This window comes from Hypanus sabinus, chromosome 5 (genome assembly GCF_030144855.1).
Source record: "Hypanus sabinus isolate sHypSab1 chromosome 5, sHypSab1.hap1, whole genome shotgun sequence".
Taxonomy (NCBI): Eukaryota; Metazoa; Chordata; class Chondrichthyes; order Myliobatiformes; family Dasyatidae; genus Hypanus; species Hypanus sabinus.
The window spans coordinates 40,570,036-40,589,193 of NC_082710.1; the positions used below are offsets into that span (position 1 = coordinate 40,570,036).

The following is a 19,158-nucleotide window of genomic DNA, read 5'->3' on the forward strand; positions in this document are numbered from 1 at the left end:
CCGCCTCTGCCGCATCTACTCTCAGGATGAGGCTTTTCATTCCAGGGCGAAGGAGATGTCTTCCTTTTTTAAACAAAGGGGCTTCCCTTCTTCCACCATCAACTCTGCTCTGAAACGCATCCCTCTTATTTCACGCACATCTGCTCTCACCCCATTCGCCCAACACCCCACTTGGAATAGGGTTCCCCTTGTCCTCACCTACCACCCCAACAGCCTCCAGATCCAACGTATAATTCTCCATAACTACAGCCACCTCCAATGGGATCCCACTACCAGGCACATCTTTCCCTCCCCCCCCCCCCCCCACTTTCTGCTTTCCGCAGGGATCGCTCCCTACGCGACTCCCTTGTCTACTCATCCCCCATACCTTTTCACCAATCTCCCTCCTGGCACTTGTAAGGAGAACAAGTGCTACAACTGCCCTTACACTTCCTCCCTCACCACCATTCAGGGCCCCAGACAGTCCTTCCAGGTGAGGCGACACTTCACCTGTGAGTCGGCTGGTGTGGTATACTGCATCCGGTGCTCCCGGTGTGGCCTTTTATATATTGGTGAGACCCGATGCAGACTGGGAGACCGTTTCACTGAACACCTATGCTCTGTCTGCCAGAGAAAGCAGGATCTTCCAGTGGCCACACATTTTAATTCTACATCCCATTCCCATTCTGATACATCTATCCATGGCCTCCTCTACTGTCAAGATGAATCCACACTCAGGTTGGAACAACACCTTATATACCGGCTGTGTAGCCTCCAACCTGATGGCATGAACATTGACTTCTCTAACTTCCGTTAATGCCCCTCCTCCCCTTCTTACCCCATCCCTGATATATTTAGTGTTTTTCCCCCTTTTTTTCTCTCTCTCTTTCTGCCCATCACTCTGCCTGCTCTCCATCTCCCCCTGGTGCTCCCCTCCCTTTCTTTCTCCCTAGGCCTCCCATCCCATGATCCTTTCCCTTCTCCAGCTCTGTATCCGTTTTGCCTATCACCTTTCCTCTGGTCTTCTTTTATTTCGCATTTCCCCCTCCCCCTCCTACTTTCAAATCTCTTACTATCATTCCTTTCAGTTAGTCCTGATGAAGGGTCTTGGCCCGAAACGTCGTCAGTGCTTCTCCTTATAGATGCTGCCTGACCTGCTGTGCTCCACCAGCATTTTGTGTGTGTTGCTTGAATTTCCAGCATCTACAGATTTCCTTGTGTTATCCCCTTATCCTAATTCTTTACCATGGTTTGGTATCAGATGGTACCTGCACTTGCTCTTCATTTTCCCTTTCCCAGACTGGCATGACTTCATCATTATCTACTCTCAAATCTGTGAACACGTATTCTTCCACTTCCTCACATTCCAAGCTAACACCATTTTATCTTGCGACCACCATTTTGTGCTACCAAGGAGGAACCAAACATGACTTTTAGCAAACTTAACTCTTTCCTCTCAATAGTTTGTGGCAACTTTCCATTATTTGCAGTGCGGAATGCACCAGTTCAGATGTGGTGCAGAGATTGTTCCCACATTGATTTCAATAAAGGAGATAGATTTGCAAAATTAACTTTTAGTTAATTTAGATGTTCTAATTTTGTTTTCAGTTGATTAAATCTTCAATTTTTGCAGTATTTTTAATCAGTCTTAATAGCCCTTACTAAGCCTTGAATATTTCTGAAACTATTAAAATCCTGCAATTTTGTGGACCATTTCTTGTTTTGACCCTTTTAGATAATAACAGTTCTGCTTGGATGGCCTTGTAATTGAATAGGACTTCATTGCTAGGCATCAAGTTGGCTACAGACTGCAAGTTTTTGCAGGGTTCATTGGTATGTTAGATGGTTTCCAAATCAGTTTATGACTGAAGATAGGGGACCATGCAAGTCAATGCCAATATTCAACCATAGCATATCCTGCAGAAACACTTGCCATAGTTTTGTTTGAGTCAGTGCAACAAACTAGATAGATAATGGGGGCCTACTTTTGACATCATAGCCAACTCCTGCACTGTTGTTCTCAACAGAGTGCATGTCAAAACCTGAGCTAATGTTACGTAAACTTTGACAGTCCATACTGCCTAAAGATGAGCTTTATTTGTCAAGCGTACATCAAGACATGAAAATATTGTGTAGAGTGAAATCCAATGTCTGTATCAATGAACAATGCAGTCCAAGCATTTTGCCGGGGACAGCCATAAGTTTCATCATGCTTCTGACACCAACACAGCATCCCCAATGTGTTGAAAGACCAGCAGTACAGGATCTGGTGTATAAGAATGAGCAAGAGGTATGAGGAGATATCATAGCAACACACACTAGGTACTGGAGGGACTCAGCAGGCCAGACTGCATCTATGGAAAAGTGTACAGTCGATGTTTCGGGCCAAGGTCCTTCAGCAGGACTGGAGAAAAAAAGATGATGAGTAACATTAAAAGGTGGGGGGAGGGGAGGGAGAAACACAAGGTAATAGGTGAAACCGGTAGGGGGAGGGGTAATGTAAGGAGCTGTGAAGTTGATTCACAAATGAGAAACAGGGCGGGAGAAGCGGTAATCTAATAGGAGAGGACAGAAGGCCCTGGAAGAAAGAAAAGGGGGGAGGAGCACCAGGGAAGGGCAGGCATAGAGATGAGGTGTGAGAGGGAAAGCGGATGGGAATTGTGAAAGGGGAGAAGGCCATTACCGGAAGTTCAAGAAATCAGTGTTCATGCCTCATGCCATCCGGTTAGGAGATATCATGAACCAGTATCAGCAACTACAACCCCAATTGCCCATTGTTACATACCATTCCTCCTTTTGTTACTGATCTTCAAATTATCCGCTTGGGCACAATGCAAAACTTTTTTTTGCACTAAATGTTAACTTTTTGCACTAAATTTATAAATTAAATTATGGCATATTGCAAGCAAACTTAATTAATTCCTAGCGGGTCATTATTTGAAGCTCCTTGTGTTCACATTCAATTGTTCTGATTAGAATGATCCAGAGCAAAAAATGGTTCATAGTCCACAAAATGGGGGGAGAAGAACAAAGACAATTGGTTTGCTGCTTCCCCTGTCCTGAACAAATCCAATAATTGTAAAGTGTAGTTTCTTGTAGTCTATGGTTCTTGTTACTTGTGGGCAATGAAGAGAAGAAACATCAGTAAAAGCTAGTATGAACAAAAGAAAAGGAGTAAGCTAACTCATTATTCCATGACTCATTGTACACCCATCTTTTCCTCAAATTTGGTATTTTAAATTTTAAAATAACAATTAAACTATCGTCATTTGTAACTTTGGGAAAAGAGCCACTAATTTATTGATAAGAGTTTCTTAATTTCATTCCTGAAAACCTTAGTATTACTCCTTAGCAATGCTCTGAAATCCTAGACTTCCAAACTGAGAAATAGTTTCCTTTTATCAGTTCCCCTTAATATATTAGGATTTTGATCGAATTGCACCTTATTCATCTAAATTCTAAGGAATGCTTTTGTAGTAAATGTGGTCATATTTTGAGTCTTTAGATCTGGGTATTATTCGTGTGTATCAATGCTGTTCTTTCTCCAAGGCCAGTATCTCCTTCTGTTGGTGTCATGTCCAGAATTGCCTACCGCTCTGTAGGAGTGATCAATGAAGAATGTTGCATTTCTGCAGCTTATTTCTACCACATTGCACTTTAGTATTCCAAATATAAAGGTCATCAATTCACATGATACTTTCAGTGTCTTCTTTTTCTCCCTGAGATATTTTAATATTCTGTGGAAAGATGTTTCTTTCCTTTCTTTATACAACCCCCTACATTTTTTTCTTGTGTATGATTGCTTATTTAATAGATGGAATTCTTTCCCCTTAGGGTATAAACTGGTTCAGTTTCATATTAAAACCTTTTTGAATACCTCTCACTTAACTTCTGTCACTTTACCTATAATTCATTTACGTAGTTTATCATGAACAATCACCTATCAAATTCAGTCTTGTCTGAAACTAGATTCTTTGTAAATGTTACAGATTTTACCCTTCAAAACGTTGCAGTAAAATAGATTAGATTATGACTACTATTAGATGATACTTCATATTCATGCACCATTAGTCTGTTAACTAAATCAGACTTACTACTTTTTATTAATTTATTGTGATCTACCCTCTTGTTGATTCTAGGACATAATGCTACATAAAATTGTCATGAATAAATTCTAGTAATTCACTTCCCTAAGCAAGACTTCTTATCCCAATTTAAATTTTTTTAATTAAAACCACACAGGCTTGTACATATATTGCATGTATATATTCTACCACTTTACAGCTTCTTTGGAGAACTATACACAACAATCCTTTCCCTTTTCATAATTCTTTCCATAAGCTCTCTACAGCTAACTTGCTTCTTGTTATATTCTCGCTTATGTTGATGTGATTTTATCCTTAATCACTGCCTACTTCTATTTTCTAAAAGAAACTTTACTTAAGCATAAAGCCTAGAAAGTAGATCATTCACAGCCAGCTTCTTCAGACCTGTGTGATTAAAAATCCAGATTACCAAAAGTGAATTACAATAGTGACCATTTCCAGGTTGAATGGCAAAAATCCCAAAATAGCAAGAGAATGACTTGTCACAAAATTATGAGGATAATAATCCTACAATACAGAAGCCAGAAAGCACACACCAACAGGCTCAAGCTCAGCTTCTATCCCAGTTATCAGACTCTGAAACTGACCTCTTGTACAACGAGGGAGACTCTTGACCGCAATCAACTTCGTTATGATCTTGCATTTTATTGCTTATCTGCACTGCTCTGTCTCTGTAGTTTTTACACTCTGTTCTGTATCGTTATTGTTCCAGTTAATGATCATTCAACTATAAATGAATACCCATGAATTCGGGCAAATAAAACAGCATTACTCCGGGGCCAAGGTGGCAAACAGTGCCAACAGTCACACACAGCACAAGACATACATACCACATATAAGATAGCAAGCACATATAAGCTATCAGTAAAATACAATCACACACAAAAAATGGTCCAAGACCCTGAGTCCATGAATTTTGCAGCAGTCTGCAGTTGAACACATTACAGGTTGTCTTCTGCTGAGTAAACACTGGGGGCAGCACCGACTCCAGCAGTGGGGCAAAATAACTCTGATGCCTCTCCCCTGCATGGTTGTAAACAGGCGATATTGCGGCTTGAGGCCGAGTTCTCACTACAACCGAGGCTGATCAGCTCCCCTCCTATCCGCCAATAAATAAACAGATTGAACTTGCATCTTTCCACATTAACAATGTTCAAAAGGGTCTTCTGATTGCAAGTGACTAAGAAATCACCTGTTAGACTGCACACTGCCTTTGTGCATGGACTCCTCTGATGCTCTCTGACATATCTGTTATTTTTAACTCAATACAGTGTAATGATTTGAACAGGTATGCAATATCTTTTTACAGTATCTTGACAAAGATAAACCAATACAATAAGACTAGATTTAAACAGCTTTGGTTTCCCGAGTAGGTGCAGGAGTAGGCCATTTGGCCCTTCTAGCCAGCACCGCCATTCACTGTGATCATGGCTGATCATACACAATCAGTACCCCAATCCTGCCCTCTCCCTATATCCCTTGACCCCGCTATCTATAAGAGCTCTATCTAACTCTCTCTTGAATGCATCCAGAGACTTGGCCTCCACTGCCTTCTGGGGCAGAGCATTCCACATATCCACCACTCTCTGGGTGAAAAAGTTCTTCCGCATCTCTGTTCTAAATGGCCTACCCCTTATTCTTAAACTGTGGCCTCTAGTTCTGGACTCACCCATCAGCGGGAACATGCTTCCTGCCTCCAGCATGTCCAATCCCTTAATAATCTTATATGTTTCAATTAGATCCCCTCTCATCCTTCTAAATTCCAGTGTATACAAGCCCAGTCGCTCCAATCTTTCAACATTAAGGCCATCGTCACATTATTTTTAATTAGCTTTGCTAGTTTGCATCTCTCACTGTACACTGCTACACGTGCGTCCTTTCCTTGCATCCGTGATAGTCTCTGCATACTTTTTTACTCCTTTCTCTGGCCATCTCTCTCCCTTCCTCAGAATTCTGGTGCCTCGTAACAGTCGGTGTGGATGGTGATATTTGCTGACAACCAGGTTCATACTCATTGTCAATTTGTTATGTCTGTACAACTACACATTCAAAAAAGTAAAGGCACACACTCAGAGGTGGTTAACTTGTATATTTACTTTGCAAGAGAGCAACAAGTCAATATGCATGCTTAAGTTGTCAGTCAATAATTAGTGCTAAAAGAAATATCTGTACATTACAATCTTGTTAAATGTAAAGTTACAAGTAACCATCAATGAATGTGCATACAATTTTATGATTCTTTATAATCTGCAGAGCAAATACTGGTTTATGCAAACCAAAGATATTGTAAAAAGAGCAGCCTATTGAAGATTATTTTCTTGACAAAACTGATAAAAGTATTCCATTCTCACTTGCAAGGTAAAAGGGGAAATTCAAAATAAATTGCTATTTCAATGAGTTATTGGCATCAATTAATAGGATGGAAAAGTACAGCTGCATATGTGATATTCGAAACAGATGGCAAGATGTACAATGTGACAAGAATTGAAGTTCCTATTGAACTATTTGTTTTCACACAATTAAATTTCATTGTTTGAAAACAAGTTTCTCAAATAAGCTGATTTGAAAATAAGGTCGTTGAAATGTTGTGTGAAGAGCATTTAGCTTATATGTACAGTAATTTTCAAATATCAATTGAAAATTAGTAATTTAACACTTACATGGTGAAATCTGCCTCAGTGTAACTATTCTACCTCTGCAGATTGAGTGGGAAATTAAAACAGGAAACCTATGACTGATTGGTTTAGGCTCCTGGATATTCATTTTGAGTATGAAGCTGAATGTCTTGAAGACTTTCGATCAGTGAGTGGGGGGAGTGAATACAATCCTGATCTCACTAACCTACCTGAACATAAAGACATTCAAGATGACTCCATAGACCAGACAATAAATATGGTGTTGAAATCCAGATCTGTCACCCTCAGAAACCATAAAAGTGGCCTTGCTTATTGCTACGGCAAAAATGGGTCACCCCTGATTAATGCTAGAGTTTTGAGTGTGAAGCCCTTATACAATAATATCAGCACTGGGACCATACCTAACACCAAGCATGTCTGGACTATTTAAGCACACGTTCAGGCAGGAAGAGCCTCCTGAGGTAATCGAGAGAGAGGCAAATCGAGAGAGAGGGAGAGAGAGGCAAATCGAGAGAGAGAGAGAGAGAGAAGCTGCATGTGTGCAAATACCGTCACGGACAAATTCATCGACAACTCAAGGGGACCCTTGGTCAACAAGATCAAGATTGTTTAATGTCATTTCCAGTACACAAGTGTAAAGGAAAGCAAAATTATTGTTACTCCAAATCTGATGCAGAACAAAATAAAAACACAATGAAAATGCAATATAATGTACATTGATTGTATATATGAGGTACAGGAGTATCTGTACATAATGTAACTCTAACAGGAAATGTGAAGTCATGGGGATGGGGGTTCATTGGTTGGGTTAGTGGGTGGAGGTTTTCATCAGCCTTACTGCTTGGGGAAATTAAGTTCTGGCATGGATAATGCAGTGCCTCCTCCCTGATGGGAGAGCAACAAGCAGTCCATGAGCAGGGTGGGTGGGAACCTTCATGACATCGTTGGCCTTTTTACAGGACCTTTCTGTATATATGACCATCAAAATCAACTTTCCCCGATCCTTTAGCTTCCTGAACTTCGAATCTTCACTCTCCAACTTGATTTTAACTGGCAGTATTGTAGCAAAACTGCCGGCAATAACCTTTGACTTAAGGCAGAAAGTAAAACTCCACTTTAAAATAAAACTGCGTCATAACACCAAATAACAGGAGGCAAATGGTATTCTCTCCAAAGTTGAGTGGAGCAATTGGGCCATGCCCATTGTCTTGGTGATCAAGAAATGGAAGACCAGAGCTGTTCGCATATGGGGGGACTTCAAAGTGAGCGTCAACCCTGTGCTGTGAACTGTGCAGAATCCCTTGCCATGAATAGAAGACAGTTTTGCATCTTTAGCAGGTGAAGAGGTTTTCAAAGGTTGACTTGTCACAAGCCTATCTGCAAATTTAGATTGAGGAGTCAAGCGAAAAGTTCCTCAGAATCAACACTCAAAAGGGAATGTTCTGGTATAATCATCTCATCTTTGGTGTCGCACTAGCCGCAGTTATTTGGCAAAGAGCAATGGACCAGGTGCTCCAAGATATCTCAGGAACACAATGTTACCTTGATGAGATCATCGTGACTGGCAAGAATGATGAAGAGCACTTCTGTAACCTTGGTAAAGTGCTTACCAGATTGAGTGAGTATGGTCTGCCTGCAAAGAGAGAAAAATGTAAGTTTTCAAGAATGTAATCTCAAATTGTGGAAATGTTAATAACAAGTGTGTCATACATAAGTCACAACAGATGATTGAAGCAGTGTTACAGGCAGTCAAACTGGAAAATGCATCACAACTCAGTTCATATTTGGGCCTTGTAAACTACTGCCCCAGGTTTCTCCCGAATCTTGCTACAGTGCTGCATCCATTGAATGCCTTGAAGCAGACTGAAACAAAATAGGAGTTGTAAGATGTGAAAGTCCATTCAAGGAAACAAAGAAACACACTGTAATACCTGATGAACAGTTCACCCGTTGTAATCCTTCTCTGCCCATCAGACTGGCATATGATGTGTCACCTTATGGAGTCGTGCCATTTTGTCACACACTATGAAAGATGGATCTGAATGTCCATTTGCATTAACTTCATGATCACTGACAAATGCAGAATGCAACTACACACAGATGAACCAAGAAGCCCCTGGTCTAGTATGGGGAATAAAGCTCCACCACTACCTTTACAGACAAAACTTTTCACCAGTGACAGGCAGCCTGTCACTTGTGTCCATTTTCAATTCCAGTAGGGGAATCCCAGTGAAGTCTGCTATCTTGTTGCAAGGTTGGGCACTGTTCCTGAGAGCCCACCCTTATAACTTAGAGTTCAAGGGTACCAAACAACACAGCAATGCTGATGGCTTGTCATATCTTCCACTGTTGAGAACTGAAGAGAAGTCTTCATTCTGTGACCCAGCATAGGTCTTCCACACAACATTGGTGGACCGACTGCCAGTAACAAATTCTGAAATTCTAAGAGAAGCGAGGAAGGGCCTGACATTGTCAGAAGTCTATGACATCACCATGCAAGGATGGCCAGCTCATGGTAATCCCATGTTTCCAGGAGTTCTCAGCGAAATGAGACCAACTGCCTGTATGTCAAAGAACATTGATGTGTGGATCTTGTGTTGTGGTTCCCTCTAAAATGTGCACCAGTTGTTAAAAAATCTGCATGAAGGACACCTGGTTACAGTCAAGATGAAGACCCTTGCCCTGACTTATGTATGGTGGCCAGGAATAGACAGATTGAAGAATTGACCAAAATCTGTTCGGGATGCCACCAAGTCCAAAATACACCCCGACAGGCACTGATACGCATGTGGGAGTGGCCGCCTCCACCACGGCAAAGAGTGCATATTGATTTTGCTGGGCCACTCATGAACTCCATGTTTCTGATTGCTATGGATGCTCAGTCAAAGTGGCCTGAAGCCACACCAATGAAGTCAACCACATCAGAAAAAAACGTTTCTGCTCTGAGGACTATCTTCTCCAAAAATGGCTTACCAGAACAAACTGTGAGTGACAATGGACCACAATACACGTCAGAAAAGTGAAAGACGATTCATGAATAAAAATGGCATCAAACATCTCAAGTCAACTCCTCACCACCCAGCAATGAATGGGTTAACTGAAAGGTTTGTCCAAACCTTCAGGAAGTCCATTAAAGCAATGGACAAGGAGGGCATTTCTCTTCAGCACAAGGTGGACAACTTCCTTTTTGTGTATCAGAACTCTGTTCATACGGCAACAAATCAAACACCAGCAATGCTGTTCATGAGCAGGAATCAGATCTTGCCTAGACTTTCTGAAACCAGATCTATGGAGGAAGAGGAGTGCAGAATAAACAGTTCAGCCAGTTGCCAAGTAAATAAACAAGGAGCTTCAACATTTGGACAGGAAGTCCTAGCATGTGATTGCTGAGAAGACAGCTGGACACCAGGTAGAGTAACTACAAGAACGGTACCACTGATATACACAGTAGATGTTGGAGATCAGACTTGGAAATGTGGATAAAAGGTAGATGGAAGTGGGAATATTAAACTATAGGGTGTGCAGTCTGATGATACAATGCCTAGCATACTTTACTACAAACTGCTTGGAGTTCCCCATGCAATTCTCATATTCATCTCAATGAAATGTATGAGAATTCAGGATACAGTAGGCTACAGAGATAATGGATTGACTCTACTTAAGTAGGCAAATTACTGAGAGAAATGAGAGTGAAAGTCCAAACTTTTCACTCTGTGTTTGCTAATCTGAAATAAATCTAACAATCTGGACAAAACAAAAACTAATTTCCATATTGTTGAAAAAAAATCACAGTTTGGCACAGCACAAGGAATAAAATCTGATTCATTTAAGCGTACAATGATCAAATGGACAAAGCAATAACTTTGCTTCAACGGCACCCTGGAAAAAATAACAAGACATGACTTAGCTGGATATAATGCTTCTGAAATCAGATCAGATAGCCGATTAGCCATGATCTTCACATGAATGAGGTAATTCATACGTGACTGAACACCTAGTAACACTACAATTAGATTCTCAGTTGGAAATATATTTCATTTTAATGAACTTTTCTGTTTCTTGGGGAAATAATTTAAAACTGTCTCTCAGACATTGTGTTATCACATCTATAAAACATAACTTGTTTTTACTAATTTGCTCCCTCACAGTATATTTTTAATGAGCTCAAGTTGGCTTGCTCATACATTTAAGCTAGGTAACATTAGTAGTGTAGGTCCTTTTGTTAGAGTTAGAGATTTGTTCAAATCAGAATATAATAAATTGAATCCATTAACTTCTAAAATTCAATTGCCACTAATAAATTCCATTCTGGATTGATGCCAACAAGAACTGTTTTACTCAAAGCAAATTTTCTAAGGCTCTCTCCAGATATTGATACTGAATCTCAAAAATTTCACAGACTGAAGTTGGCATTACACATTGCAGCTGTTTTCCATTGTCTTTAGCTAATTTTTGAATATACTTATTTGTAAATAGAAGGTTTTAATGCTTTCCCGGTGTATATGATGAACAAACTTTTCTCGGGCTAGCAGCCAGGTACAGATATTGATTATAACCTGTACGTTTCAATGACAAGCTCTGCCATCCTCTTCAGGGATGATACCATGAAGAAGATGGCAGAGCTTATCATTGAAATGTCGGTTATAATCAATATCAGTACTTGGCTGGAAGCCTGAGAAGAGTTTATTTCTTCATTTAGAGTTAATAAAATGCCATGTTCAGTGTTACTCTGCCTCCAATAGCCAAAACAGCCCGGCTTTCACTGTGAGTCGTGATTGCCATCTGGAGGTTTATTTTGCAAATGTAGCTAAAATGTAAAATGCCCTGGAACTCCAGACACAGAAGAAACTACCCTCTGTCAATAACACAGGACACTAAGATTTTACTTCCTGAATTCTTTTGGACGTACCTAATGGATTTTGGACTGCTGATCATAAAAGTCACCATGAAGTTTCCCCAACATGCACCATTTCTTTTGGAATCTCCTGTATTTGCTATTTCAATTCAGAATTCAAATCAGTTAAAGTGATGCCCACAATGTAAGCTGAAAGCTTGGTTGACTGCTGAGCTTGCCAAAATGTTTACAAATATTTCAGGTCCAATTGAGAAGCCATTGTCAGTGCACAGCTGAGGGAGTTGTCTTCTCAGAATGCTGGCTTGTATTTTCCTCCGGGGTCTAAATGGATATTGATTAGCCGTCGTGGTCTGGGTGACTGGTTCAAACACTGATCAGTTTAGCAGTAGAAGATCCTGATTCAAAGGAGGTCCTTTGGAAGTGTTTGTTTTGTTGTCCAGATCCTGAGAATTACTGGCGATTCATTGATTGTTGATGACGTTTCTTTTCTCTGCAAGGATTCATACACTAGATCAATGTCAATGTGATTGTTGACAGATCCTTCTGTAGAGAACCATGCTTCGAGAAATTCTCATTCTATTCTTGTTCTTGCTTGAGTCAAGTTGGAATGGTGTCCTCCTTTGCCTTCGTGAGCTGATTCTAGCGAGAGTGGATCATGCCTTCTGCTCGCTAGCTGATGCTCGTGTAGCCTAGTCGATAATTTTCTTCCCGTTAGACCAATGGGGTATGATATCGAGACTGCTTCAGCAACACATCAGAGCTGCTCAAAAACCAACTGCAACTTTAAGAAGGAACCTATTAAAACTCAAAGTACAAGATAAGAAACAGGAGCAGGAGTAGGCCATCTGCTCCACCATTTAACAAGATCATGGCCATCAACTCCATCTACCTGCTTTTTCCCCATAACCCTTAATTCCCCTCACTGACAGAACAAATTTTATCTTCAAAATCCAGTGTAGTGACTGCAACAACCATGTTGGTCAAACAGCTGTCGGCAGTGGTTTAAGCTAATATAGCGGGGATGGGAACCAGTACGATAGAACTGAGGATGAGTCAGCAGGTTTAGAAGTAAATGAAGGGTGTAATATGAACGTAAGGAAGCACAAGCCAGTTATTGGGTACAACTGCAGACAGAGCAAAGAGTTAATTGTACCACAGAGGTATGTTGGTGTGTGGCCAAGTGGTTAAGGCATTGGTCTAGTGATCTGAAGGTCACTAGTTTGAGCCTCAGCTGAGGCAGCGTGTTGTGTCCTTGAGCAAGGCACTTAACCACATTGCTCTGCGATGACACCCCATTGCCAAGTTGTATCGGCCCTAGTGTCCTTCCCTTAGACATCTGAGGCGTGGAGAGGGGAGACTTGCAGCATGAGCAACTACCGGTCTTCCATACAACCCTGCCCAGGCCTGCGCCCTGGAAACCTTCCAAGGTGCAGATCCATGCTCTCACAAGACTAACAGATGCCTATTAAGAGGGAAAATTCAAAGGGGCAAAGAATGCAGGACTAAATGTGTTGTGTTTAAATGTGCATAGCATTCGGAATAAGGTGGACGAACTCATGCGCAATTAGAGATTGGTTGGGATCACTGAGTTGTGGCTGAAAGAAGGTTTTAGTTGGGAGCTTAACATCAAAGGATTTACTTTGTATTGAAAGGTACAGGCAGGAAGGCATAGATAGTGGTGTCTCTCTGTTGTTAAGAGATGGAATTGCATCTTTAGAAAGAGGTGACATAGGGTCAGAGGATGTTGAATCTTTGTGGGTGGAGGTAAGAAACTGCAAGGGTTAAAAAACCATTATGAGAATCATATATAAGCCTCTAAATAGTAGACGAAGTGTGAGGGTGAGATTGCAGAGTGCTGGAAAAGGTAAGTAATAAGGGCAATGACATAATTGTAATGGGGGACTTCAATACGTAAGGGATTGGGAAAATTAGGTTGGTGTTGGATTGCAAGAGAGTGAATTTGTTGAATGCCTACAAGATGACAAGATGACTTTTTAGAGCAGCTTGTGCTTGAGCCCACTCAGGGAAAGGTTATCTTAGATTGGGTATGGTGTTATAACCCAGGTCTTATTAGAGAGCTTAGGAGGCAGTGATCATAATATGATTGAATTCATACTGCAATTTGAGAGGGAGAAGTTTAAGTCACAGTATCAATATTGCAATGGAATAAATGGAATTACAGAGGCATGAGAGAGGAGTTTGCCCAGGTGGATTAGAGGAGGATACTGGCGGGATGGCAGCCAAGCCATGGCTGATGTTTCTGGGATTAGTTCACAAGGCACAGGATAGATTGATGGGCAATATGACCTAATTCCGTCACAGTTCCACATTCCCACAAGCAACTTTAAGTGAAGGCAGCTCAGATAAAATGCCCTGCTTCTTCCAGGGGATTAAGGGTTTACAGATTTTTAGGAATCAAGGTCAAGGTCTGGGGTCATCAGGATTCTGGGCTTGCCTTATTCTGATCCCAATAGGTTCCATCCCAACAGGCTTGGCTGGATATAACTTCTCAGTCACACAACACTACAGAAACAGGCAATTCAGCCCATTTATTCTCAGCTAAACTATTATTCTGCCTAATCCCATCGATTTACACCAGGAGCCTGGCCCTCCATATTCATCCTGACTTGCCTCTGCAATTCAAACACAAGAGATTCTACAGATGCTGGAAAGAGAGAGAGAGAGAGAGAGCGAGAGAAAATCAATACTGGAAGAACTCAAGTCAGGCAGCATATTCTACTCTTCTATACTTTTAAATGAAAAGATAACAATTGCAGTTTCAATGGCTATAATTACTTATCTTTGACATTTTGAATATAATCAGATAAATTTGCAGAATTACATAGTGAAACCAGTTTCACATACTGTAATTTATTTATTTTATTCTAGATTATGTATTGCATTGAACTGCTGCTGCTAAGTTAACAAATTTCCTGTCACATGCTGGTGATAATAAACCTGATTCTGATTCATTATCCTGAAGATATCAGTTGAAGTTAAATTGTGAACAGGTTTTAGACTGGTTCACATTTTAATTAATCCACAATTATGCTATGCTACTCCAGAAAAATCCCCAATGCCTGTGATAATAATAAATCAATTTAACCAATTTACCAGTTTAAGTAGGTAAGTGTACAGGGCTTTAGAAAAATAGCAATTCAATTGTTGTGTGCAGTTTTGGTCTCCTCATGAGGAAAGTTCATAGCAAATACTAGGATGAAGGCGAAAGACATACAATGTACCCAAAGGAGAAAACCATTTATTCAGCAAGCACACGGATTATTTACATTTCAGAATAAGTTGACTGAGCAGACTGAACATTTGCCAATGTTACATTACTGTATAATAGGCACACCACATGATTTTCCTATCTGGTGAGATCTCAATAGAAAAACATAAATGAATGTAAAGGGAAGATCACATTTGTTTGAAGAATCAAAACACATGGAAAAACAATTGAATTAGTTGGCCTTGTACTGTGTGGATTTAAGAATGCAAAGTTATCTTATTTAAACACAAAAGTGGAGGTTACCTGACGGGAAGGTCTAGAACTACAGGTTAGTCCTAGAGTAAGGTGATACCAGTGCAAGGTTGAGAGAAGGGGGAGTTCTTTCCTTAAAGAGCCATGAATCTTTGAAAATAATTGAAAAGGATCTTGAAAAGACAAGGATCAAAAGGGATGAGAAGGGAAAGTGGAGCCAAGGAAAATGAGCAGTTCAGGTATGATCATACTGAGAAGAAGAAGAACTTTGTGTATGTCTTAAACCCTCCTTCAATTTCTAGTTGTTTTATGTTTATTTGGGGCTCCTTCAACCCAAACTCATTAATCCATAATTATGCACAATGCCTTGGAGATCATGTACAAAGCAAATGTGAATACCACAACTGATTCAATAATTTCCTCACATTCATATGTAGTAACATACTGGATATTTTTTGAATACACCATAGTATATGCTCACCCATTTCTTCTGCTATTTCACATAATATCACAATGCAAAGGCTACAGAGATTAGAACCAAGCCCCTTCATGTCAACATTTGTTACGAAGTTTAAATCTTCATCCATGTTTTCAACATTATGTCCAAGGGGCTAGGATTACATTTTAACAGATTTTTGTAATATTTGAAAAACTGTTGATATTAAGGAACTATCAGTTATAGCTATCGACCATGTTATTGACATTACTGTTAACTAGCAAAATAATTATCAAGACTAATTGGATTACAAACAACCAAAGAGAACAGTTATCACTCTTTCGTGAATCTCTGAAATAAGCATATTATGTAAATTGTCAAAATATGCAGCTACAGGAAACCATGAGTCAACACAAGCATCAAAATATTGTAGCTAACTCTTACAAAGTCATGTAAATAAATTATTGAGTGCAAATTTCATTAACATGAATTGAGGTGTATTTCTTAAATGCCCCTTGGATGGTCCATCTTCTGGTTTAATAATGTCAACTGAAATAACTTCAGAAGATTATAACACAATTACAACAAAGTGTGCATAATTAGTATCACACCATACGATTCCCAAATGTCTAAATAGACTTTCCACAACCCCTCCCCCCCCCCCTATAATCAATGGACTACCACAGTATGGAAGTAGCCAGACCCAAAAGGTTACAATATTACAGCATTACTTAGACATTTCAGAGTCAGGCTGTGTCCCTTTATCCATTTAGGACAACATTTTAACTAATCAGGATATAGAGAACAACCAAAATAGCAGTATGGTCCAAATATTTGAAATGCAGCCTTGGCATTGAAAAGCCAAGGGGGTGGACCAATAACACTTACTTTCACACTGAACAGTAAATTATATGGTGATATAGTCAGGACAATGCCAAGTCAGTTTTGCATTTTTTAAAGAGTTGATTATTTTGATTATGTGGAGATCTTGCCAGTTTTCAGAGATAGAAATGTCCAGTGTCTGTGTTAACATACCCACCCAATCATCCATTATCCCAGGTTCCCAACCTATCCAACTCAAGTATATTGCCTCTCCTTGCTCAGCTATTGAAAAGAGCTAATAACAACTTCCTTGATTTCAGTCAATAAGTTGATCTTTTACCTTCCCAGTCTGAAACACAATATTATATCCTCACAATCACAAATAAATGTCTATTTTCATTACCAGCACATTTTTGAGCAGAGAAAGACCATTTGTGCCCCAAATATTTTGCAACTTAATCCCTCAATCAAATCTTTAAACAAAGACTCTTGGGCTGCTTCATCGCCCTTCTGCCTTTCACCCAGTCTGCTTCAGCTCACTGCCAATACCCTGCATGCAATTCCCAATGGATCCCCATCCCTTAGAGTCTCAGATTTAAAGTGCCCTTCCTCCTGTTTAGATTCTCAACTCCCTTGCTTCAATTAATGCCTTCAAATAAAAAAAATCTTTACCACTTCCCTTCTCTCACATGATTACTCTTAACTCTGTGACCAAGGTTTTAGTTACCCTTTAGTGTTCCCCCTCTTTACTTTTCACCCATTCTTTCACTGAGTTTGGCCTCCCAATATATTTTTACATTAAAGGGACAATACAAATGTACATTCCTGGTGGAGGTGGAATTTAGAGGACATTAATTACATTTGCATCTTTCACAAGATGAGAAATGTGAGGGTTTAAGGGAGAACGTAAGAGTCAGAAGCCACCATGGATTTTCATTGTAACACTACCACTCCCAAAAGTAGATAGCTGTCATCTTTTCTACGTCACATAATCACCAGGAGGGTGAAAGTACACATGGCATATCAACCTCAAAACACCAGGAAAAGGACGTCATCAAGTTGCTGCAGAGAAAACTGATCAGTCCCCTTTTAAGCAAATACTAAAATATTAAAGATTCATGACCACTACTGTAATGTAATGCATCATTTAATACTTAAACATAATATGCTATGTCACAAAAATAACTTATTTACAATAAGTGCTGTAAAATGGTTTGTAAAGCTTGAGTATGCATTAATTTTCCAACAGAATAAATAGGTCTACGGAAGTAACAAGAGCCAAAATAGCCTTAAAAAGCAGCCATATTATTCAAAATATCTTCAAACATGAAATCAAAATAAGACCAGTATATAAAAACAATCATGGAGATCATTAATTTAGAAACAGCCATATTATTAGCTCATACATTGGCCATGGAGGCAGATTAGTCCCATTACTTGCTGAATCAACATAGTTAAAAGCATTTTATGTCCAATTTGCATTTAATCTTGTTTTCAGCTGGCATCTTCACTTGTTGAAATCTTCATATTTCAACTTCATTTTTATAACATTCATATTTCAAACTTCAAAAAAGTGCTAAATAATGTATCTTGATTACAAAATAAATACAAACAGGCCAAGTATTGTGCACTTCAGTTATTGACTTCACAGTTTTTAAGCAGTGCAACAGCTTCTCATAGATGGTTTCTTGTTCAACTGCATGCTGGACAAATTAGTCACAGAATCCACTTTCATTCTGTCACCTTTCTTCCTCACTTCCCTGTGGGATGAATCAGTGAGAAATGTGAAAACAGTGCATTTTCATTAATCTGTTGGTCATTACAATTACAACTGATAATTAGTTTATTGTAATAATTTGGATTGAAAAATGGATGAATCCAGATCCCGCTCACTGAGCAATATCCCCAATATCAAATCACTGATTGGGAAAGCAAGAGATTAGGGCCATCCATTTCTTCCCAGGTTCAAATCCAACTATACCTTCCTGCTGTTTGTTGAAACTATAAACATTTCTGCCAAGGTTATATGGGCTGGCTCCTTCTTATAATATTTCACAAGGGCAATTATTTTTTCACGCCCAGCAGAAAGAGTCCTACAACACAGAACTGTTGTAGATTTAACTTTGACTGGTTAATTTGAAAGATTGGGAACACAGCCCTACACTGTAAAACAGGCAGGGTAATTCCTGCTCTGAAGTTGCAGCCTTGGCACAGAAAGTGATATTACTTATTCCGTGTGCCAAAAGTGGAACATCATTTCATCACGTTAACATTTTGAACCTCTGTAGGCATAATTAAATCTCAAAGATACAAATAACCAACTGACACGAGGCAAATACAAAAAATAAACACAAATTAAACAGATCACCTGCAGAAATGCCTTCAGTATACCTAGTAAGGTTTGTGTATGAATTAGGAAGGTGTTAAATACTAAAGCACCCTCAAAGTCCTCCTACAAACTAGGGATACTCAGTTTAATAATCTGAAGGTCATTCAAAAATTAGCAGGCATTGATAATGAATCAATATTAACATTGGAATACATCCTAATCTCAATTGCAACAACATTGGAAAGGACAGTGTACAATTTAGGTACTTTCTTGAAAGGCTCTATGGAAAAATAGGAGAAAGGCTCTTTCAGAACAGTTTTGTTAGGATTCTTTAGCATAAACTCAAACATATGCATGTGTGTAAATACACACACCCACACACAAAGCAGCTAATTATTTGAGAAACAGGTCAAAATGGTAAAAAGATCAAAGCAAATTTATTATCAAAGTACGCATTTGTCACCATATTTATATGGTGGGGCCAGGACAGGTTCTCTGAGATAGTGACAGCCAG

The 19,158-nt window shown here is 39.6% G+C and overlaps 1 protein-coding gene across 2 annotated transcripts in view; it reads right to left on the reverse strand.

Annotated features, from left to right (window-relative positions):
• Positions 1-14,815: 14,815 nt before the first annotated feature.
• rasef (RAS and EF-hand domain containing) overlaps positions 14,816-19,158 on the reverse strand; it is an 83,319-nt gene continuing 78,976 nt past the window's right edge. For both annotated transcript variants that reach the window (XM_059969791.1, XM_059969792.1), the window contains exon 18: positions 14,816-18,075. In XM_059969791.1, the coding sequence (XP_059825774.1) occupies positions 17,970-18,075 (106 nt within the window). In that variant the 3' untranslated portion in view covers positions 14,816-17,969. The remainder of the gene's footprint in view (positions 18,076-19,158) is intronic.